This window comes from Nyctereutes procyonoides, unplaced genomic scaffold, assembly GCF_905146905.1.
Source record: "Nyctereutes procyonoides isolate TBG_1078 unplaced genomic scaffold, NYPRO_anot_genome, whole genome shotgun sequence".
In the NCBI taxonomy this organism is placed as follows: Eukaryota; Metazoa; Chordata; class Mammalia; order Carnivora; family Canidae; genus Nyctereutes; species Nyctereutes procyonoides.
This window is the reverse complement of record NW_026575082.1, coordinates 4,456,745-4,480,885: the sequence shown is the minus strand read 5'-3', so window position 1 is coordinate 4,480,885 and position 24,141 is coordinate 4,456,745. Positions and strand designations below refer to the sequence as shown.

The window sequence follows — 24,141 nt, the reverse complement described above, 5'->3', positions numbered from 1 at the left end:
TGTCGTGTCCTCGCAGGCGGGCCCAGCTGCTGTGGCAGCTCTTCTGCCCCTGGAAGTCCACTTCCCTCTGCATAGTCCAGACTTAGCACCTGTTCCTTATCTCAGGAGGTCACGTGGCCACTCCCAACTGCACCAAGGCCAGGATGTGTGCCGGGCTACAATTCCCTTCACGAGGGAGGAGAGGAACTGGGAGTACACAGCGGTTACGCCATGACGTTGGTCCCAAGGCAGCCAGGGAGGAATAAAGGCCGCAGAGCCCCGGATAGGGGAAGGATTCACAGAGTACACTTTGTTACTCATTTTTCAGAGAAAAAAAATTTTTTTAACTATTTATTCATGAGAGACAGAGGCAGAAATTCAGGCAGAGAGAGAAGCAGGCTCCATCCAGGGAGCCTGATGTGAGACTTGGTCCCAGGACTCCAGGATCACACCCTGAGCCAAAGGCAGATCCCCAACCGCTGAGCCATCCAGGCGTCCCATTCAGAGAAAATTTTAACATCTGCAGCAGCCTCTGTGGCATCAGGGAGCGTGCTGCGTGGGGCTAGGAAGTAACCCTAACCGAATGGTGTTCACACCTTCCTGTCTTTTCCTTTGCACTGCTTCCCATCAACACGCAATGTGGGCCAACTCGGGCTCTCAGTGAAGCCTGGTATAGCCCTTCCCTTCAGGTCTGTGGCCAGCGTCATCCATCACCTGAGTTTGGGAGAACCTGTTACTCTCTGGCCTAAGACAATGGTCCCTGTATGGAACGATGCATACAAAGAGGGTTTGCAGAATTCTGCTGACCTGTGTTATTTGAAATGGTCTTTGTGGAGAAGCTGCCTCCATGCTCACCTTGAAAAGTCATTTAGGAAGAAGAGAAGTTCCTTGGAGTAGCAGGCGGTCATGGGTAAAGCCTACTGGAGAGGGAACAGTGTGGACTTTGTCCAGATGCTTGATGGAGATGGTCCTGTAGCCCCAACATACACATGGGAGAGATCAGGGGCCACCCTGCCCACAGTAATCCTCGGAGATCCAGATTCACCACCTGGGGTGCTTTGAGAGATCTCTCTAGGTGATTTGGAGACAGCCCAAAAATTGTACGTTGATGTCCTAACTCCCGGTATCTCAGAAGGTGACCGTAGTAGGAAATAGGAACTTTGCAGATGCAATTAATTATGACGAGGCCATTCTGGAGTAGGGCGGGCCCCGACCCAAGATGACCGATGTCCTCAGGGAAGGTAGACACTTGGGCACAGACACAGAGGGGGACAAGGGTGTATGAGAATTAAGGCAGAGGTTGGGTGGTGTGTTTGCAAGACAAGGGATGCCAACCAGCCAGCAACCAGCAGAAGGCGAAGAGAGGGAGGCCCAGAGGAGGCTCCCCTTCATAACCCTTAGAAGGAACCAGTCCCGCCCGACACCTTCATCTCCTGCTTCCAGCCTCCTGAACTTCCAGCACCAGGTTTCTGTTGTTTCAGGCCCCAGTCTGTGGGATGGCCTTGGGCATGTACGCTTACCTCCTCTCAAGGGTCACCACCCCCCACACATACCCAGTGAAGCACCTGTTATGCCACCCACGGCCTGAGCCGCCCCGATGGCCTTCAGGAACATCAGATGACTTCCGGGCCACTACCTCATCCCATCATCTGTGCATACGAGATGCATTGTTTCTTCCTCTGCCTTCCAACTGAATGAATATCTGAAGCATCTTTGTTTTCCCAATGTGAATAGGTCTACTATACCAGCCCTGTCCTCCTCCCAGGGGCAGGAATGGAAGCACAGACAAGCAGTTCGCGGAGAGACAGCTAAGGTGGCCAGCTGAAGGCCTCTATGAGACCTTCTCTTCCCCTTTCCTTTGAGGTCCAGGGAATTCCTAGGGGCCACAGAACTCCAGCCCAATGGATCCCAAACTTGGAAGAATGGTGAGTAGCCCTTCCCACACTCAGAGGCTGGGGGACCAGACGCTAGACTAGACTTCGTTTGCCTAGGGACCGTGTGTGCTGTAGCAGTGTGCCAGGTCAGCAGAGCAGATGCTCGTGTGGCCCTTGAGATGCACCACTGGAAACGTTCTTAGGTGCTCGCTGTCTCCTCTGAGGGAGGTGATCTTTGGAAGATTTTCCAGTAGCTTATGCAGTGCCTGGCATGTGGTTGTGCCCAGTGAGTGCTGGAGCCAGGTGTGGCCTCACATGAGTCCGCAGAGCCTGCTCCAGGTGGGGCAAGCTAGGACAGATGACAGGGTGCTTCTCCATACTCATTTTTTCTTCCTCAAAAGGTAATATTCATAATAAAACCAGAGAGCAGAAACTCTAGCTATTGAATGCAGAAGGTGAGGTTATCACTTAGAAGAAGTGATAGAAGATAGAAGGTGTGGAGACTCCTACACATTCAGGTGCAATTTGCTGCCTTTCTCACTAAACCCTGAACTCTCCCCCGGCCCCCAACGTTCATGTGCATAGTTTTGGAGTAGGGGCCCAGGAATCTGCAGTTTAAGTGTGTTATTCAATTAATTTTAGTAACACACTTAGTTTTAAGTGTGTTATTCAATGAGTTTAGTTTTACATACTAAAACTCACAGATACTCAGATATACATCACTGCATTGATTTTAGGATATTTTCATGACCTTGTGAAAGAAATCTTGTACCCTTAACGATGACTTCCCTATTCCCTGATCCCTACCCCTGGCCCTGAGGAAGCTTCATCTGCTTGGATCTCTTTTAGGGCTCCCTATGGTGCAGGCAGTCAGCTACTTAACAAGAAGCATTTCTGAGGGGACAAAAATAAAAGTTTATGATCAGAACAAACTCCAAACTCTGTTTTTGAGTCTAGAGGGCGATCAGTTGAGAAGATTTTTCTGGATGTTAGGTTTGGAGCATCTTTATTTTATTTTTTTTTAAAGATTTTATTCATGAGAGACACAGAGAGAGAAGAGAGAGAGGCAGGGACACAGGCAGAAGGAGAAGCAGACCCCATGCAAGGTGCTCAATGTGGAACTCGACCCCAGGACTCCAGGATCACACCCTTGGCCAAAGGCAGGTGCCAAACAGCTGAGCCACCGAGGGATCCCCTTGGAGCATCTTTAGATGGTGCAGTAGGTGTGATTCTGATGAATTCCGGCTTTGCAATTGGAGTGACACTGGTGGTGGCGCCGGGTGTTCTAGTGAACTTCTTGCATGGCTCATGTAGCAGCAGGCAGGAAATGGTGCCCGCACATGAACCACTGCGATGATTTCTCTGAAGTTTGTAGTGCTTTGGGGAAAAGGGAAGTAGTTTTAGTTCTTAGTGATTGTAAGTCAGAAGGGTGGAAGAAAAATGCAAATATTCATATGGAGAGTTGTAGCCAGTTATTGGAGGCAACAAAAAGAATCTGGGACCCAGTCTGGTCTATAGGTGAATAACAAAACCTCAGGGACGGTGACTAGGGCTAGGACCTGATAACAGGTGCACTACAGTTCTTCACCGAAACATGCTATTGTCTTCACCGCCACCTCCATTTCTATCAGACATAAACACAGTAGGATTTATTTGTTGCTAACGTAAGTCTACTCGCATTACACTGGACCTGGGCATTTACCTAAGTGTAGCAAGAGTAGCGATTGGTTGTATAGGTTCTTTTTAAGTTTGCTTTGCCAGAACTTTCAATAAAGAATCTCTGATTAGACTTTTAAAGTCTCTCTAGACCAGGAACTCAAGCCAAGGACTTGCCCCCATTCTTCTCCTGCAGTACCTACAGATTTGGGTGAATGCCTCTCTTCTTGAGGCTCCCCAATATATATTTTTAACTAATTATTTGTTATTGAATTATAATTAACATACAGTGTTATTTTCAAGTACAAAACGTAATGATTCAATAAGCCTAGACATTACTCAGTGCTCACTGCAATAGCAAAGTCACCAAAAAAAATGTTATTACTGTAGTATTGACTCTATTTCCTAGGCTGTACTTTGCATCTGTCAGTTATTTATTTTGTAACTGGTTTGTACCTCCTAATCCCTTTTATCTATTTCACCCATTCCCCACCTCCTTCTGGCAACTGCTATTTAAGAGTCTGTTTTAACTGTAACCCTGTAAGCAAGGGACCAGGCTGGTTTTGTGGGGGCTTTATTGGTTTGATGAAATCAACTTTAGTTCCTTTAAACTGGTCATATCTGATTCTATGCACATCATTCTCAAATATGACAATCCAGTCAAGACCTTTGGCAATTAATGTTTTAAATTATATTCTCTCAAAGGAAGAAAGATTCCTATTTAGTGAATGCATTTGCCTATACACACACACACACACACACACACACACGCACATGAATTATATTGCCATGAAAATAAGAGCGCTCAATAAGAATTTACAAATTCTGGAGGGATCAGGCAGGGAGAAAAGCATAAATATTTCAATTCTGTTTACAGAAATGATTTATCAGATTACTATAAGTTAAAGATAGTTTAGGAAAAGAAAAGGGAAAAGGGTTTCCTTAATCCTAAAGGAACCGGCAATACTTCAAACAAAAAATTTTTTTAAAAAATGATAATCATCCTCAACAGTTCGCTTAGTCCCCTGTAGTTAACTTTTTGTTTTGCTCGATTCTGGTTAGAAGTTTTGTGACCACATCAGCTCTTTCTTTTTCTGGAAATCCTTGCTCAGCCCAGTGGCAGGGTCACGGAGCTCTTCTAGGGATGCCAGCATGGAGCATTCTTGCTGCAGCTGATTACAGATATTCTGGGAAAAGAATCAGAATGAGGCAGTAATGCTAATGACAAAGACAGAAAAATAACCATGGTTAAAGATGTATTGAAAGTTCATTTTGAAATGATGGAATTGACAAAGAAATTTGTTTATTTCCGAGGCACACAGCATTTAAAAATAAACATTGGGATTATGATGGATTATAAGTGCAGTAAAAACATGGACAGATTTCTAGAAATTTCATAGAGTATTTTAAATACTTATATTAGTAACCATACAAATATAACCTAAAGAAGGTTAAACATCACTTTTGTTTGATAATGCTTTTTTATTTTTAAGATTTTATTTATTTATTCATGAGAGACACAGAGAAAGAGAGAGAGGCAGAGACACAGGCAGAGGGAGAAGCAGGCTCCATGCAGGGAGCCTCATGTGGGACTCGATTCCGGGACCCCAAGATCAGGCCCTGGGCTGAAGGCGGCTCTAAACCACTGAGCCACCTGGGTGGCTCACCTTGTTCATGCTTTTTATGTAATTTAACATATCAGATAGGCCTAATTATACATAGTTTAATATCACTCCCAAATCTTTGAGATTTTTCCAGGGATCCTCCTAAAAAGCCCAAAACTAGTTATAGGTCAAAAAGACTTCATTTAGAATTTGACTTTTGGAAGTTGTCAAAAACATCCAAAGGTTTAAAATTTGGTTAAATATTATCAAAGGTCACTGTGAAGTAATACTTGATTATCTATTTAACCAGAGTGATAACTTCAAATTTTCAAGGGCAAATCAGGAAGTTGCATAGTTTGGAAAAAGATAATAACCCCCCAAACTTTAGTTCTTTTAATACTGAGAAGTTTCGACTTTCTTAAGTAATCAAGGACCTGATTAAGCAACGTAAAGAACAGAAAGTTATTTTAATAAGGCACATAATCTTTATTTTCTGGGCAGATTAGTCAACATGTGAAAAACAGTCTTTTACAATAATCAAAAAAAGTATTGTCCTTTTAATAGAGAAAGATTATTAAATTCTAGTGTTACATAGGCACCACTATACTGTTGATATGGAAGCTCTTTTAGAAAAACTTGTAATAAATTCATTTAATTTTCACCAGTTTCACCACACAACATAAGATTTTCTTTTTTTTCCCCCAACTTTTGATACTTGTTTCATTTCTATTTTTTATTCTCCTGGTTTTTAGATTTTGAAACAACCTTTAGATAACCCCTAGCTAGGACAAAATCACTCTTCTTTGAGTAAGAACATATCTTCACACCTTATATACTTTTTCTTATCAAAAGCACACCTTACTTTCCTTGGTATTTTGTAAACAGAGTTTATTTCTTTACCCTAGTTATTCTTAGCAGTTTCACTTATATGCATGGATTAGAGTTCTTAACCCTTGTAACTTTGATAGCTAGTGAACATGAGGAGGTAAGCAGTTGTGAGCTGGTTGTTACATGCATATTCTGTAGTAAATTAGCAACTTTATGAATACATCATCATAATTTCTACAGGCCTGTGCTTCCTCACAGTACAATTTATTTTCAATGTAGCAAAGGAATATGTTTACCAATACATTCATATACCTTATCTCTCTGTAATAAGAAGCCAAAAGTAGATAAACTCATATTTAAAACATGTTTATAAATTGTATCAGTATTTTGTCTTATTTAGAAATGGTCTGGATATTTAATGAGTATACATAATTTAACTTAGTATAAGATTTTGGGAACTTTTGAAGCAGATGTATTTTATAAAACCTAAGCACCGTGTGGGTTTATCTGGGAGGAGAATGGAGGTAGGATGTGCCAGTCCTCTTGGACTCTCAGGGCACCCACACAGAGCTCCTGCCTAAAGGGGCAGGCGGGTGGATTACTTACGGATGGAGAGCCTGCACCAGCTGTTGTAGTCTCACTAATTCGGGGCAGATAAGAAATGCTGCAGCAGGAGCAAGTAAGCCCCACTGCACCCCTCCCAGCCCTGAGCACAAAACAATAGGCCATTCCCATACACTGGGTGCAAGGGACTCGTCCCCAGAGCACCTCTCCCTGCTGGCCCCTGTAATTCCTCAAGTGCCCCATATCTCAACTGCTCTTTCAAGTGATTACAATCCTCCCCATTCAGAAGTGCTCTTGTTGGAACAGAGGCACCTTTTCCGACTATGCTTGATGCCCCTGAGAAGGACCACACTCAGCTTCGGCAGCCGCTGGCACACAAAGTTGGGGATGCTGTTCCCTGTCTACCCCTGAAGGAATGGGGTACAGAACACCCTGAGGGAGTGAGGAGTTTGTGAAAGGAAAGAAGCCAGAGGGAGTATGCACAGGTGGAAACTCCCAAGGATTGTAGGATGATGAGCAACCCCAGTACCCCGGGCTCCCGGAGTCGCCATACTGACATTGTGGGTGGCATCCTGTTACCTAACTGCACACCCTGTACTGTGTGCAGTCAACGGTCTCTGCAGGAGCACTGGGTGGGTCAGTGACCTAGAGCCCAGACCCTACTGACCTAGCCCTTGGTTTAGATCCTGGACTCACAGTGCTGGGCCCACAGTTATTACTCTATCCCCTGTCCTGGTCTTGGAGGCTGTGGGTATCTGGGACATGGACGTTTATGTCTCTTAAGGCACAGTAATTGCAGCTCACAGCCTTTCAGGGAGTTCTTCTTCATGCTAATCCTGCCCAGTCCCTGGACTTCAGAAAGTGTGCAGTGAGGCATGTTTCCTGTCCGTCTGTATGTGGACAATGCTCACTGAGGCTTGCACTGGGCCAGGCTGGGGAGCCCTTGCCTTTCAGGAGGCAATCACTGTAGGGACTTCTGATCAAGATTCACTGAGTTCACTCTTGAACTCTCCCATCCACTCCAAATACCCCAATTACATGTGCTCTAAATTTTTAATTAAAAACACATAGGCTCAGGGGCATCCCAGGTGGCTCAGCGGTTTAGTACCGCCTTCAGCCCAGGGCATGATCTTGGAGACTCTGGATCAAGTCCCACATTGGGCTCCTGGCATGGAGCCTGCTTCTCCCTCTGCCTGTGTCCCTGCCTCTCTCTCTCTCTCTCTCTCTCTCTCTCTCTCTCTCTCTCTCCTTATCTCTCATGAATAAATAATAAAGTCTTAGAAAAAAAACACATAGACTCAGAAACATAATAAATATCCCTACTGAACAAAAACAGAACCAAACCTACAGAGGTGATCTGGGGCTGAAGCCGCTACTTTGCAGGACTTTGGGTCCGAAACAGGCCATGGCCTCTGGAAATGAGACTCCCACAGAGTCATAGGACCAATAGTGCCCTGCACAGAGAACAGCCAGGGCCACTGCCATTGCAGAAACCGAGGGACTGGTGGGTCTCCCTGCTGGTGACACATCCCAGCCTCACTGCACAGTTGGGGAACGCTAAGCCACCAGCTTAAAACCTGATCCTGGACCAGGGATCCTGAAGTGCCAGGTGGAGGCAACCTCAACAGTCCTAGGCAGAAATAATCATGAAGGAGAATAAAACAGCTGTCATTCATGTAGAGTCTGCAGGTGAAGATCCCAAAGAATATAAATTCACAGTAAGAAAGCCCACAAATTAACTGAGAAGCGAGTTTATATCCTCTGAAACGCAAATAGAACATGTTTAAAATGGATGCAAATGATGTATGTTTAAATTCAAGAGATTGGTGATTGCATGTAGAAGGCCCATATGAGCCAGGAACAGACAGATATGAAACACAACCAGTTGGAAGTCCTGAAAATGGAAATTAGTAATTGGAAAAACTCTATGGTTCAGGTAAATGCATAACTGGCCACAAAAAGGGACTAATGAGTAGTCTTCAGTTTGCTAAAGGATGCTGAGGATTGAGCAAGACGTGGAAATATGTCTGACACATCACAGTGAGGCCGAGAACACTGAGGAGTAAGAGAAAATCCAAAATCCCTTCGGGGAGGAGGGGCGCAGGCAGTCGGCAGCGATGATCCCTCTGCATGAGAGGTGCTGGTTGTAGATGCCCCGGCCCCCAGAGGGCCTCCCCATTCAGCTGCAGCAGCTGGTGTGCACTGTGCGGGCACAGAACTGGCGGTTGCGAGGCTGTGGATTATGGACAAGGAAGGAGGGCCTCATGCAGGACGATGAGCAAATCCACTGGTGGGTTTTCAGGAAACCCTGGAGACTCTTGAGATTGCTGGGAGGGAATGAAATCAGCCCAAATTTGTATTTACACTTCCCTTGTTCATGTCACAGCTGAAATGGTCTTATCCGTGGACAGGTTTTGCTTTTTTTCCATGCGGTGTTGAGATAGTAGTGGCGTCAGTGAAAGTCCCAGTATCCTTCAGATCTGTGCCTGTAATCGCTCCCTCAGTGTTGGCTGGGGTCTTATTCTGTGACAGGCACGCGGGGATATGGAGATAAGGGAGGCAAAGGTCCTGGCCCTTATACAACTTATGTCCAAGCAAGTCAGATCATTATTAAGTGAACACAGAACAGAGTAGGAGATCATGAGAAAATATAGAGCCGGTTGTACTGGGTCAAAATGCATGTCCACCTGGAACCTCCAAATGGGACCTTATTTGCAAGTGGGGTCTTTGCAGATGTAATCAGTTAAAATGGGGTCCTACTGGAGTGGGGTGGACCCTAGAGCCACTGCCAGTGTCCCTCTGAGAAGAGAGAGCACAGAGACACACCCAGATGGAGGCGGGTGGAGCTGGGGTGCAGATCAGAGCCTTGCAGCTGTGAGTCGGGACACCCCCCCAGGATGGGGAGCTGGGCCCCCAGGTTGGAGAGCTGGGGTTCCCCCAGGATGGTGAACCAGGCCCCCCGATGGTGACCAGGGCCCAGGATGGGGAGCCAAGGTCTCCCCAGGATGGTGAACCGGGCCCCCCAGGATGATGAGCTGAGCCCCCAGGATGGTGAACTGGGCTCCCCAGGATGGCAGCTAGCCCCACTCTCTCACAGCTCACTCGCTCCTGGAGAAAAGGCAAGGAAGGCCTCCCCTAGAGCCCTCTGAGGGAGTGTGGTCCTAACTTCCCACTGCAGAGCTGTGAGAGGATCTGCTCTGCGGCTCTGAGCCACCCCGTCAGTGGCACTTGTTCCAGTAGCCCTAGGGAACTAATATACAGGACGGAGAAACTCCTGCCAGCTCCTCAGGGCTCCCCTTGTTCCTGAACTTTCATTTTTTTTTTTTGAAATAAATTTTATTTTTTTATTTTTTAAATAAATTTATTTTTTATTGGTGTTCAATTTGCCAACATACAGAATAACACCCAGTGCTCATCCCGTCAAGTGCCCCCCTCAGTGCCCGTCACCCATTCACCCCCACCCCCCGCCCTCCTCCCCTTCCACCACCCCTAGTTCGTTTCCCAGAGTTAGGAGTCTTTATGTTCTGTCTCCCTTTCTGATATTTCCCACACATTTCTTCTCCCTTCCCTTATATTCCCTTTCACTATTATTCATATTCCCCAAATGAATGAGAACATACACTGTTTGTCCTTCTCCAATTGACTTACTTCACTCAGCATAATACCCTCCAGTTCCATCCACGTTGAAGCAAATGGTGGGTATTTGTCGTTTCTAATGGCTGAGGAATATTCCATTGTATACATAAACCACATCTTCTTTATCCATTCATCTTTCGATGGACACCGAGGCTCCTTCCACAGTTTGGCTATTGTGGACATGGCTGCTAGAAACATCGGGGTGCAGGTGTCCCGGCGTTTCATTGCATCTGAATCTTTGGGGTAAATCCCCAGCAGTGCAATTGCTGGGTCATAGGGCAGGTCTATTTTTAACTCTTTGAGGAACCTCCACACAGTTTTCCAGAGTGGCTGCACCAGTTCACATTCCCACCAACAGTGTAAGAGGGTTCCCTTTTCTCCACATCCTCTTCAACATTTGTTGTTTCCTGCCTTGTTAATTTTCCCCATTCTCACTGGTGTGAGGTGGTATCTCATTGTGGTTTTGATTTGTATTTCCCTGATGGCAAGTGATGCAGAGCATTTTCTCATGTGCATGTTGGCCATGTCTATGTCTTCCTCTGTGCGATTTCACCATACTCAAAGATAAACTCAAAATGGATGAAAGATCTAAATGTGAGACAAGATTCCATCAAAATCCTACAGGAGAACACAGGCAACACCCTTTTTGAACTCAGCCACAGTAACTTCTTGCAAGATACATCCATGAAGGCAAAGGAAACAAAAGCAAAAATGAACTATTGGGACTTCATCAAGATAAGAAGCTTCTGCACAGCAAAGGATACAGTCAACAAAACTCAAAGACAACCTACAGAATGGGAGAAGATATTTGCAAATGACGTATCAGATAAAGGGCTAGTTTCCAAGATCTATAAAGAACTTATTAAACTCAACACCAAAGAAACAAACAATCTAATCATGAAATGGGCAAAAGACCTGAACTTTCATTTGTCGTACTTCGTGTTGGACACCACAGGCCGCCTGCAGACGCCTGACGCGTTCGGGGGGCCAGGCCTGGAACCTGCGCGCTGCCCTGGGCTCCGGTCCTGAAGACGAGGGAAGCCTGTGCTTTGAAGTCAAAGCAAGTTCTCTGTGAGCTCCAGGCTGACATTCAGGAGTATGGAGACGACTAGAGGTTTCTGGACAAACTGCCCAGCAACTCCCGACACCCCGAGCACCTCGCTCACTCTCCCTGGTCAGCCCCATTTCTGGGCCTGGTCTGGGTCTCCCTCCCCGCCCCCTGCCCCGGGCCTTCCGGGTGCTTCTCTGTTCAGCTGCCGCCAGCACCCCGATTTCTGTCGTGCCCTGAGATCCGTCAGTCACCCTGCAGGTGCTTCCATTCACCCTGTTAACCCTCATAGAAAAGTCGGTCAGAAAAAAAATAAAAAAATAAAAAATAAAAAAAAAAAGAAAAGTCGGTCAGGTGAGCTTCAACGGGAGAACCCTGGCCCCCATCTACGCACAGCCCGGAGGCCAGGAGACACAAAGTTGGCCTGGGAGCGGGGGACAGGACCACTGATGCTTTGGGACCTGCTCCCCCAGACTGAAGGCCGAACTCAGTCTGGGTGCAGAACCAGGGGGAGTCTGGCCTCTGAGGAGCCCCCATCCAGCTCCTGCCATGATGCTGCTGTTGGGGCTGGTGCCCCTCAGATGTGACCTGGGGTACCTGCACACCGTGGGAGGCAGTAGGGCCTCTCCCCCCTCCCCTCCCACCTCTGCTCCCAGCCTGCCTGGGCCCTGCTTGCAGGTGCTGGGAGCTGGCACCCTGCCAGGGGTCAGCAGGCTGCGAAAGTACCGCGGAGCAGGACCCTCTGTGCGGGTGTTTGGGCCGGGACCGCCCGACTGTGGGGAATACAATGGGCCCCAAGAGTCCCTTCTGTCGCAGGCGGACAATGCCTGCTTTCTCCTTCCCTGAGGCCCACGTGGGGTGCAGACCAGAGGGAGGGAGAGAACCTTGCAGTCCCCAACAGCTCAATCATGGGACCAGCGGTCTCAGGCCCAGGATGGAGCACTGTGTGCAGAGCCCAGGGCAGAGGAGGGTCCGATGCCGTGCAGGACCTCGGGCCTGGGCCTCCGGAGGGCATACGGGTGGGCCTGTGCCGCCTGCACCCCGTGACCACACCCAGCTCCTCCTCCATCCCCTGGCTTCTGGCCGTCTCTGCTGGAGAAACTGACGGCTTTGGGACTTTCCGGAGAGTTCTGCTCCTTGCAAGCCTCTCCTTCACCCAGGCTCCCTGTGAAAGCCACGCCCCAGGCTTGCTCCTTCTTCCAGACTCCTTGCCAGAGCTCGTTAATCTCTACAGAATCACCCGGTTCAGTTGAGCACCTGCAGGGGAATTAACAAGACTCCGGAAAAGCCTGGGTTTGGGTTTGGGATTTTATTTTGAACCCTGTCATGGTGAGATAAAGTAGGCGAATCCTAACAAATTCATCTAAGCAGCCACCGGGCAGAGCAAGTGCTGTAGGACTGTGACACAGGCCTCCCCAGGAGACTAGGTGAGTAGAATTCTCGGTGTGCACGTCCAACCTGGCCTTGAAATTTCTTACAGGCCAAAAAGGGTTTGGTGGATGGGGGGGAAGCTGGGGCACCAGCCTGGGGCAGGAGGGCAGTAGGGAGGCTCTGAGGAGGTGGCGCTGGATTGGGACTGGGGGGTGCTTTACATCACAGACCTGGGCATGACATCGATAAATCTTAAGAGGTAAAGTGTTTAAAAATAAGATTTAGCACAGGGACACTTGGGAGTTTGTTCCAGATCAAAGAACGACCAGCTGGAGTTAGCAGAAGCCTGTGGAGAGAGCAAGGTTTCCTCTGCCCCCCCCCCCCCAGCCTGGGGTTGGGCAACCTGCTTCCCTGAGAAAACAGGTTCTGCCTCCATGACCCCACGCTTCACCTTCCTGTTCCCTGACAACCTTCTAAATCTGCAGGATTCTGTTGGGTGATTAGTTCAAGATCAAGTGTGACTATAACACATGGAGACAAACAGGAAGGAAAAGGGACATGAAGGACTCTGGAGCGGGGCAGACATGCCGCCCGGGGTCCCACCCCGGATCCAAGGGCTGGTGCGCAGAGTGAGTGCCCGTGGGCCTGATGGCAAAGGACAACAGTGCTCCGTCCCTGCATCCGTCTGCCATGCAGGGATGGGGGAATGCGGAGTGACGTGTGTGCAAGCTCCTGCTCGCACATGGCCGGGGAGCAGTCTTTCTGGAAGCTCAGTCCTCAGCCTGAGAAGGGAGGTGGTTCCCACTGAGACTGGAAAGATCCTGGGTCCTTGCAGTCACCCTTTACCTTCTTTGCCCGTGGCGCCCTCTTCTTCTCCAAATTCCTCCTTTTATTTTTCATCAGAGAGGAGCATCCAGCAAGTTTTCATGAAAATTCAATGAATGAATAATAAAAGTTCAAGTATTAATTTAGGTGTATCAGCTGTGAAAAAAATAGCCTACTCCACTTCAAAGGGCTTTTCGCGGGTGCCCAGAGCTCCATCTTCCTGCCACTGTGGGTCAGAGGACTCATTTCCTCAGAATTTATTTGTAACCTTTGGCTTCTGGCTCTGCAGCCACAGAGCTGAGCTGGATCCAGCGCACTCCTACCAGAACGCAAGGCAAAGGGATCCGGCTCAGGGAGGCCCACTGGCACCATCTACTGGGCCAGCTGCTTCATCTGTTCCTGAAGGAGCACGGCTCCTTTTATCGTATTTTATTTTATTTTATTTTAATAAATTAATTTTTATTGGTGTTCAATTTGCCAACATACAGAATAACACCCAGTGCTCATCCCGTCAAGTGCCCCCCTCAGTGCCCGTCACCCATTCACCCCCACCCCCCGCCCTCCTCCCCCTCCACCACCCCTAGTTCGTTTCCCAGAGTTAGGAGTCTTTATGTTCTGTCTCCCTTTCTGACATTTCCCACACATTTCTTCTCCCTTCCTTTATATTCCCCTTCACTATTATTCATATTCCCCAAATGAATGAGAACATACACTGTTTGTCCTTCTCCAATTGACTTACTTCACTCAGCATAATACCCTCCAGTTCCATCCACGTTGAAGCAAATGGTGGGTATTTGTCATTTCTAATGGCTCAGTAATATTCGTATTTTAACCTGCTGCTTCACTTCCTCTGTGGACAGGGCTTCGATGTATGACTGCTATTTTTGTACCAACTGCATTGCGCTAGAACTCACAGGCCATACGGTTCACCCATTTCAAGTGTGCACTTCTAACGCCTTTTAGGATATCAAACTGTGTGGCCACTGCCACAATTTCAGAACATTCCAGAAAGAACCCCCTGCCCACCAGCACTCACTCCTCCCAGCAGCCCTAGGCAACCAGCAAGGCGCTCTCCGTCTCAGGATTTGCCTCTTTTGGACACTTCACATCCACGGACTAGTGCATCTGTGGTATCTTATGTCCGGTTTCCTTCACTCCGTGCGGTGTGTTAAAGGTTCTTTGGTGTCGTGCATGTGTCACTCTTTTGTCAGTTTTCATGGCTGAGCAACATTCCCTCGCATGCAGACACCACATCTTGTTTATGCACTCCTCCATGGGCGCTCACTTGCACGAGCTCTACCTCTTGGCTGCCACGAAGAACTCTGCCCCAGGTCATCCTGGACAAGTTCCTGTATGGCCCACGTGTCGTCACTTCTCTTGAGCGTGTACCTAGGAGTCGAACTGCAGGGTCATACGGTGACTGTGTGTAAGCATTCGAGGGCCTGGCAGCCTGGCTTCCACAGCAGTGCCTCAGTTTACATCCTCCCCATCGGTGCAGGAAGGGGGCACTCCCTTCACATCCCCACCTATGCTTGTTCTTATCTCACTTCTTGATTTTAACTGACGCTGGCTCATGGGTGTGAAGTGATTTTCACTCCCTGATGCCTAATGATGTTGAGCATCTTTTCATGTGCTTATTGGCCGTTGGTATATTTTCTTTGGAGAAATGTCTGTTCAAATCCTTTGCCCATTTTTAAACTGGGGTAGTGTGTATTTTATTAGGGAGCTGCAGTTTCTTGTGCTGTCGACACAAGTCCTCACCTTGACCCTGCTCATGCCCAGAACCAGAGGCCAAGAGGAAATCGTCTGAAATGGTTCTGTTGTAAAAATGTGCAAAAAACCCAGAAGGAAGAGCTGGGTGGGAAGAAGAAAATTAGTGTAGCTCTGACCTTGCTCGGCCTACCCTCATCTGGACCTAATTTTTCTGCTCTGGGCCCAGCCTGGAGCCTACTGTGGGGATGGAGGGATGGCTGGGAAGTGGCCAAAGGGGAGGGCAGAGGGGGGAGGCTGGGGTCTCAGGCACATCCCATGTTTACAGGCAAAGTAAGGAAGGGCCGCTCATAGACAGAAGCAGAGGGGCCAGAAGGATTTGCAGGAAGACCAGAGAGATGGGCTGAGGTTCCTAGGCAGAGAGAGTGGCTAACAGTATCTAAGTGATTGCTAGGGCCTCTGTGTCATTTATCACAGCATGGCTTATGAGTTTCTTTTGAACATCCTCTACCTTCAGGAGCGGACGGGAGAAACCCACAATACCACACAGGATTGTAGAGAGTCCTTAATATATATATATATATATATATATATATATATATATATACATTTTTTTAAGATTTATTTATTTGAAAGAGAAAGAGAAAGAAAAAAACCGGGGCCAGGCACAACGGAGGGAGAGGGAGAGATAACCTTGAAGCAGACACCTTGCTGAGCACACAGCAAGCCATGGGGCTCGATCCCAGGACCCAGAGATCACGATCGGAGCTGAAATCAACAGTTGGCCACTTAACCGATTTAGCCACCCAGGTGCCCCCAAATATTTTTTTCCTAATAAACTGGTTGATCATACAAAAAAAGTTTTATTTTGTTTTGAACTGCTTCACACTAATCTCTCTTATTGCCCTTACCACCTAGGGTATAGAGTGCAGACTTCTCTTCTCAGAAAGAGAGCCAATAGGAAAGATTGCATGGCAGGGAAAACCTAAAAGAGAAACTTGGTGCTAAAAGACAAACTTGTTTACTTGATTCCTGTCTTATTGAAATTATTTTTAAGATTTTATTTATGTATTCATGAGAGAGGCAGAGACACAGGCAGAGGGAGAAGCAGGCTCCCTGCAGGGAGCCCGACATGGGACTTGATCCCAGGACCCCGGGCTCCCACCCTGAGCTGAAGGCAGATGCTCAACCACTCAGCCCCCCAGGCATCCCTTATTGAAATTCTTGAGCATTGAAAATGAAGCATTTTGGTGGAGACATAGCAAAAAATATATTTCCTGTTCTACTACTTTTGTTATTTTAGTCCAAATGGCTGGAAGCAGCTGTGTCAGATAAAGTAAGCTTTCTTGAAGTATTTGGAAGGTTAGAAGTCCCAAATCTGGTGTTTATTTTTGCTGTCTCTCCCCTGTGGCCCACTCCAGGCATCCTCTCTTCTTGCCTCCCTGCTGCTGCTCGAGGGAGGCATGTTCTCTCCATCCTCACCACCTGCCGGGCTGTTGGAGAAGGTCTTCCAGTACATTGATCTCCACCAGGATGAGTTCGTACAGGTAGGAGAAATGGTACACGCAAAATGCTTGCATGACAGACCCTTTGGGTATCTGGGTAAACGAAGCCTTATTTGCGGGGAGGTGTGGATTTCTTTTTTTATTTTCTTTTCTTTCTTTTTTTTTTGCCTGAAAACTTAAGTCCATTTAAAATGCCTGTGGCTCCTCAGTGAGTTAAACGAGTAAATATTTGTCAGATTGAGGGAAGAGATCCTCTGCAGCCTTTCCTCCTAGAGAAGGCCTTCCTAGCATGTTGGTCAGACTGTCTGAGCAGTGATGATGCCCGAGGAGCCCACACTGGCCCTGGACCGTCCTCAGAATGCCCATTCCCCCTCTAGAGGGGCCTTTGCTGAGGTCCCTTCCTGCAAGGCCTGCTGAGACACCGCCCACCCCCAGGACACCCTCCCAGAGCCATTCCACCTGCCTACAGCCCGCTTCACGTCCAGAGTTCTGCCAAGTTCAATGTCAACGCTGTTAGGTAGCCCTTGCACAACACACACTTTGTCTCCTCCCTTGTAATCCTCTAACTCACTACATGGCAAACTGCACATGGTGTGGGTGCACATCTTGGGGGGGAAGAGCTGGAGCCTGAGGGCGAAGACCAAGTGGAGAGGGAGGCTGGGAGCTGAGGGATGGGGGCAGGGAAGGACTGTAGCCACCGCCAGCCTGCAAGTCCCCTTCTCCTCCGCTGACCCTCTTGTCCCCGGGCACATGGTATGTCCACTGCAGCCCGGGGACTGTGTGACATGTCACGGAGTTTTGGACCCTGAGCCCCCATGCCCTGTGTGGCACACAGTTGGTGCTCAGTCTGTGCATACTGGATCAATCAGCCCCTTCTGGCAATATTCATGTGCGGACCACTGAGAAGAGTTCATGTCTCGTGCTTTCACACAGAGCTGAATGGCCAGGCCGCTGGTCCTACACTTGACCTTCACGGGATCTTTCCTGAAACTCTTGGGCATATTTACTTGACATAATGCCTCCTGGGTTCTTGAAGCCCATGTGGGGACTCCACCTGTAGGTTGGAATTAGCAGTGGAGAGGGACAGTGTGCGGTGGAGATGTATGAATTTAGGTCTTTGAGCCAAAACTCTTCTTTCTGCAACTTCCTCACATGTATCCAATCTGTTACCTTTAGGGATTCCTTGACAGCATCTGCTCTGTAAATTCCAGCTTAAGAGTCTAAAAATCAGTACTCCTTAAGGTTAAATTCATTTCTTCATAATAAAAACAAAAGTGCTACACCCAGCAAAGAGATCAAACTAAAATAAATTGGGGAATCCAAGATCAGTCACCCAAAGTATGTGTGGTTTTTGTTTTTTTTTTTAATATTTATTTATTTATTATTTATGATAGACATAGAGAGAGAGAGAGAGAGAGAGAGAGAGAGAGAGAGGCAGAGACACAGGCAGAGGGAGAAGCAGGCTCCATGCACCGGGAGCCTGATGCGGGACTTGATCCCGGGACTCCAGGATGGTGCCCTGGGCCAAAGGCAGGCACTAAACCGCTGAGCCACCCAGGGATCCCCAGTATATGTGGTTTTTAATAAAAATGGTGGCTATCCCAATATGAACAACTCAAGCAACAATAGTGGAATGTGATTGATGATTATTAATCTCCAATATTAGTTGGTGTTTATTGAGTGCCCAGTAGGGGCCAGGCATTGAGCTAAGTCTTATGCACATTGTCTAATCCTCGTGGAAAGGAATGCTTGTTTTCTTCGATGGTTCCCCTCACTTTAGTGGCCAGATGTGTGTGTTTCCCACACATCAAGCAACTGTCTAGTTCTCTGGACACCAAAGGGGCACCCCACAGTGCAACTCCCTCTGACACCCCCTGCCTGGTGTGAGCATCACCCTCCTACCCTCAGCGCCAGTGGGGGATGCCAAGTCACACGTAGGTAGGGAAGCCCCTGGTTACTTACATATTCCAAATTGGGGCTCCCACGAACCCACTCAGGGCCTGTCATTTGCTACAGCAGCTCCAGAACTCAGGAAAACAATTATGTTTGGAGTTTGTTATGTAATTAAGGACATGATAAAGGGTAGATGTGAGCAGCCTGATGGAGAGGCACACAAGGCAGGGTCTGGAAGCAGCTTCTGTCCCCCTGGGGTTGAGGCATGCCACCCTCTCAGGCTATAGTCACCAACCTGGAAGATCTGTGAACCCCATACTTTCTGGGGTGCTTGTGGAAGCTTCATCATGGAGGCAAGATGATTATTAACTAACCTACAGCTCCTCTTCCCCACCCAGAGGATGCGGTGGGGGCAGGGAGCCCCCAGCTTCTAATCACAGCTTGGTCTTTCTGGTGAGGCAGCCCCCACCCCGGAGCCCACTAGAACTGCCCCATTAGAACACAATATGCTCCCGTCTCCCAGGAAGTTCCAGGGAGTTAGGAGCGCTGTGTCGGGAACCCAAGACAGAGACTGAATCTCTGAACAAAACATGCTCCTAGCACCTTTATCACATATGAAGTTAGAGGTCATAGGGGCTCTGGCCAAGAGCTCAGGACAAAGATCAACATGTGTATTTCTTGCGTGACAGTATCACACTCACAGTAGCCTGCAGGTAGAGAGCACCGCCCTCCTCGTGTGTAGGAGGGAGCTGAGGCTACCAGTTGAACACATGCAAATCCTACACCTCCAACGGGCGGAACCAGGTACAGAAGCCAAGGCCGCCTGCCTGCCTCGCCCTGGGGACACCGCCTCCCGGATTCGGGAGGTGCCAGACCTGCATGCAGAGGATGGTCTGGGGAGCCTGCCGCCCAGCTGAGGCCACTGTGTGGTTCCTAAAGTGAGTTTCGAGGACCAGAGGCCTCCAGGGCACTCGTGGGAGGCCCAGAGTCCTGCACTAGGGGCTGCCAGCCAGCTGCTCCCGGTTCCTAATAAACGGGAAGTGGTGTTTCCAGCGAGGCACAGGCCCGGGGCCTGGAAGGCAAACTTCGACCCTGCCTGTCCTGCCCTATTATTCTTCCTTCTTAAGCAGACGTGTCTACCTCTGGTTCTTGACCACAGCAGCCCACCTGGCAGTTACTTTGGAATATTGCGTGTTTGCCAACTCAGTCTCCAGCGCAGGTGGGGAGCGCTGGGCACCTGGTACCTCCTGCCCTCGAGTCATGGCTCGGTGAGGTGTGTCCCACCTAGAGTGGACGCTGGCCCCCCTCAGGCAAATCACCTTGTCACCTTTCCTTCCAGACGCTTAAGGAGTGGGTGGCTGTGGAGAGTGACTCGGTCCAGCCCCTGCCCCACCTGAGACAAGAACTCTTCAGGATGATGGCCCTGGCGGCAGAGCAGCTTCGGTGCCTGGGAGCCAGCGTGGACTCCGTGGACTCGGGTTTTCAGCAGGTGCCGGACGCCCCCTCCCCGCGACGAGCTGTCGTTTCTGTGCATCGGCCATGCCTTCCCTTGGGCGTGGCAAGACTGGGACCTGCTCCCATCCGATCCTCCACAGAAATGCCCCCATAATCTCAATTCCCAATAGGGCTAAAAAAAAAAAAATCTTGTCCCAGACAAGTCGGCATTACTGATTTCTCGTGGTGTCGGGGCAGAGGGGCAGGCGAGAGCGGATGGAGTGGGCGAGCAGAGCCAACCTTTCAGAAAGACCCCCCCTTTCCTGTACTAGTCTCATCCTTCACATGTGGTTTAAATTTTTCTAAACTGTCCCTCCCTTATGTTCACATGTACCTTTCTCAAAGGATCTGGTCTTTCATCAGAATCCCCGCTTATCGCTGTGTCCCGGTGATAAAGGGCAATCTTTTCATTTAAGCACCGGTGGTGCCTCCTTCAGCACAGCTGAGTCTCCCCAGTGGCATGTGTTTTCCAGAACCATGTCCATCTAATTTAAGCCACCTAAGTCTGAATTCATATCGAAGAATTTGCTCAATTAAATTTACTGTTTGTCACTATGCATCCAAGGAAGCACTTTACTTTTAATTATCTATTACATTTTAATTCAGTGTCTCATGGCACCCATTTTAGAGGTAGATAAAGTGATGATTAAAAGAATTATGTGGGCACGACAAAAACCCAAGGGTAGAAACAGGACTCCTGGTGTCATGTCTGAATTTTCTGGGAGAACTAAATAACATTTTTTTTAATGTGATGTTTTTGTTTGTTTGTTTGTTTGTTTGTTTGTTTCTTTTTTTTATTTTGCAGCTGCCTGATGGTCAGACTCTCCCAATACCTCCCATCATCCTGGCTGAACTGGGGAATGATCCAAAGAAACCCACTGTGTGCTTCTATGGCCACTTGGATGTGCAGCCTGCTAGACGGGAAGATGGGTGGCTCACAGACCCTTACACACTGACAGAGGTGGATGGTCAGTGGCACATCAGAGCTGGGTTCTTTGCAGATAAGGGACTCCCCACAAGGCTTAGGTATTGAAGATGTGACTCCTGTCCCCAGCTCCAGGACTTACGCTGTTTCTTGTTAAGAATGAACAGAATACTACCCGTTTCACAGTCCACCAGCTGTCCAACGAGGCTGGCTTTTTTCTCATTTGTGAAAGACCTATGCATAAGTGATGCATGCCCCTGGGCGAATTGACTCCCATGATGGCAGTCCTTGGGAGGAAGAAGTTGTCTAGGTCACACATTTTCCTTTTTTAAAATACTAAATGTAATTATGTTTTTTTAAAGAAAAGAAGAAGAAAGGTTAATGGAGATACACTCATACCCTTTTTTCATTCTTTTACTAATTATAAAATCTTGAAATGAGAGAGGCTATGTTACATGACATCCTGCAACAAATCCTCAGGTCTGTTTCAATGAACTTGGATAAAATAGCTAATTCCTGGTAAGGCCAAAGGGATATGCATATTTCAAATTAGTTTATATTATCTGATTAGCTGATGGCCATACTGTTTGTACATAAGAAATCAGACTTTGTGACCTTGGAGCAAGATTTGTGCCTGGAAAAATAGGAAGCACTATTAAAATGATTTCCATAAAACAACCTTTGTTTTTAACTCACTCAACTTGGCAGAGGTATCTGTGCTTTTCTAAAAATTCTTCCCTCATTTTTAAAGGAAAACTTTATGGACGAGGAGCAACAGACAACAAAGGCCCTGTTTTAGCATGGATTAATGCTGTGAGCACCTTCAGAGCCTTGGAGGAGGTAGGGAACCAGCCATGTTTGGGAAGGGATGATGTTGACAACAGTGACTGTGAGGACAATGATGATAATGACGATGTTGGTAGTGATGGTGATGATGACAGTGATGACAATGATGACGGTGACAATAAAGGTGATGGATAATGACGATGGTATTGACAATGGAGGTGAGGATGATGATGACGACAATGATAATGATGATGGTGATGAGGACAAAAACCATAATGATGATGATGATGTTGACAATGATGGTGAGGGCAGTGGTGACAACAACAATGATGATGGTGATAATTATGACAGTGATGATGAGGACAATGACAATCATGAAAGCGATGATGACTAGGATGATGAGAATGACAACAGTGTCAATGAAGGTGATGACAATGACTATGATGGCAATCATGGTGATGATAATGACAGTGAAGGTGATGGCAATGACAATGACGATGATGACAACGATGAAGATGATGACAACTTCCTTCTCTCCTTCTATTCCTCCTTCCTACCTCCTCTCTCTCTATTTCTTCCCTTCCTTCCTTCCTTCCTTCCTTACAAGGAAGCAAGCAATATTTATAAGAAAGTTCCCATATAAAGGCCAAAATCTGCTTTGCTTTTTAACTTTCCACTCTGAAACGTACATAATCACAAACAAAGCATGAGAAATGTTCACTGCTGTTGGACAAATCAGTTGATCTCTCTGAGTCTCATTAACCTAATCTGTGAACTAGGAATAGTTATTTCTGCCTCAGGAACCTGGCATGGAGTAGGTAAGGTAACACATAGAGGAACCCCAGTGCCTGTGAGTGTGAGGCCCTTTATGTGGGTGGGCTTCTTCTTTTCTGGTGCCCACTGTTCTTCCATCTTCCCCTCTTCTCCTGTGTTGCTAACTGAGCGCTTGAATACACCTCACACCACTGGGTTAGTTAACTAAGAGGCAGACAATTATTAATACCCATATCGCATAGATAGGGAGGTGAGTGGCCAAGAGGTAAAATGACTTGTCCCAGGTCCCTTGTATGTCAGTGACAGAGAAGACACCAAAACTGAGGCCTGGCAGTTGGTCTGTCTTCCTTCCTTAACACATAGTGGTTACTGGTGTGTATTTCATTAATCACATTTTACCAGAAAATTTTTAAGCTTTCCAACTACGTCTCAGCAATTGTTTTCTAGTTAAATGTTAAAAAGAGCTTTCAAATATTAATATATCAGAACTTTAGCTTCACTTCTTAAGACACATAGAAATAAATGTGTGCAAGGGATACACTTGAACAAATCATTATCCCAAAATGTCCTTAACCAACTGAATGACCGAAGGTCACTTACTTTCTAATATATAATCCTCCACTCATCCTGCCTTTGTTAATCTTTGGTGAGTCAATCCCACTCATTAAAACTAATTAGTATGTTTGTGCTATCATTTATCTGAATAGAATTACTTCTAGAGTTCTCCTGTGTGTGTTTTATGCTCTAGGAAGACTTTGACCTTCCCTCTCAAAGATATGAAGTTATAAATTATAAAGATACAAAAAGATCAAAACCAAATGGGGGAAAGGCACATTGTAAAAATTTTAAAGGAGCTATTCTGTGCCCTAATATTAACCAGAGGAAAAACTCAAGTTCCATTTTGCTGTAAGATCAAAGCTTTGAATAAGTTAAAAGGCAGATAGAACTCAAAGCTGAAAAATAACAGATACTTGAAATAAAAATTATCCTGGGGCTTAAACATTAGACAGTCTTTCAAAGGAAAGAGCTCTCATTCATCATACTCAGAATTATGAGGACAGAAAAGAGATTTGTAATTGAATAACCTTTCTCGAAAGGTTCCTTCTGGGGAGAAGGAGGAAAGCGTCTGTCTCCGAGGAGGCCCAGCAGAGCTTCGCAGCGTGGGTATGGCTTTTCCTGCAGGAATTCTTCCCTGGAATCATCCTTTAGGGTCCACATGGAATCCAGCAGGGTCATGCTGGAGGCCAGACACCAGGTCTTCCCTTGTATTCTCCTTCACAGTCTTGGTTATAACTCCTTTGCTGTGAGCGGAGCTGTGGGGAATGTGGACAACCCGTACATTGAATGTGTGTAATAATTAATGTATTTATGTCACATGCAAACTAATTCTGGATCTGAAAAAGATGAATGGGCAAGTCGTGCAATTTTTCTGACAGAATGGTTTGTCCTGTTGTTCATTTGATTCAGGATCTCCCTGTGAATATCAAATTCATCATTGAAGGGATGGAAGAAGCTGGTTCTGTTGCCCTGGAGGAACTGGTCAGAAAGGAAAAGGATCGGTTCTTTTCCAATGTAGACTACATCATAATTTCAGATAACCTGTGGCTCACCCAAAGGAAGCCAGCCCTCACTTACGGGACTCGAGGGAATAGTTACTTCAGGGTGGAGG

The 24,141-nt window shown here is 47.2% G+C and overlaps 1 protein-coding gene across 3 annotated transcripts in view; it reads left to right on the top strand.

Moving 5' to 3' along the window:
• The first annotated feature begins 12,331 nt into the window (after positions 1–12,331).
• LOC129514441 (beta-Ala-His dipeptidase) overlaps positions 12,332–24,141 on the top strand; it is a 30,261-nt gene continuing 18,451 nt past the window's right edge. The window contains exons 1-6 of one of the 3 annotated variants that reach the window (XM_055333003.1): positions 12,332–12,616; positions 16,517–16,642; positions 19,833–19,982; positions 20,793–20,955; positions 21,664–21,752; positions 23,940–24,140. In XM_055333003.1, the coding sequence (XP_055188978.1) occupies positions 16,559–16,642; positions 19,833–19,982; positions 20,793–20,955; positions 21,664–21,752; positions 23,940–24,140 (687 nt within the window). In that variant the 5' untranslated portion in view covers positions 12,332–12,616; positions 16,517–16,558. Of the gene's footprint in view, positions 12,617–16,516; positions 16,643–19,309; positions 19,432–19,832; positions 19,983–20,792; positions 20,956–21,663; positions 21,753–23,536; positions 23,637–23,939; position 24,141 lie in introns of those variants that run through there. The other 2 variants (XM_055333004.1, XM_055333005.1) reach the window with 2 other exon arrangements.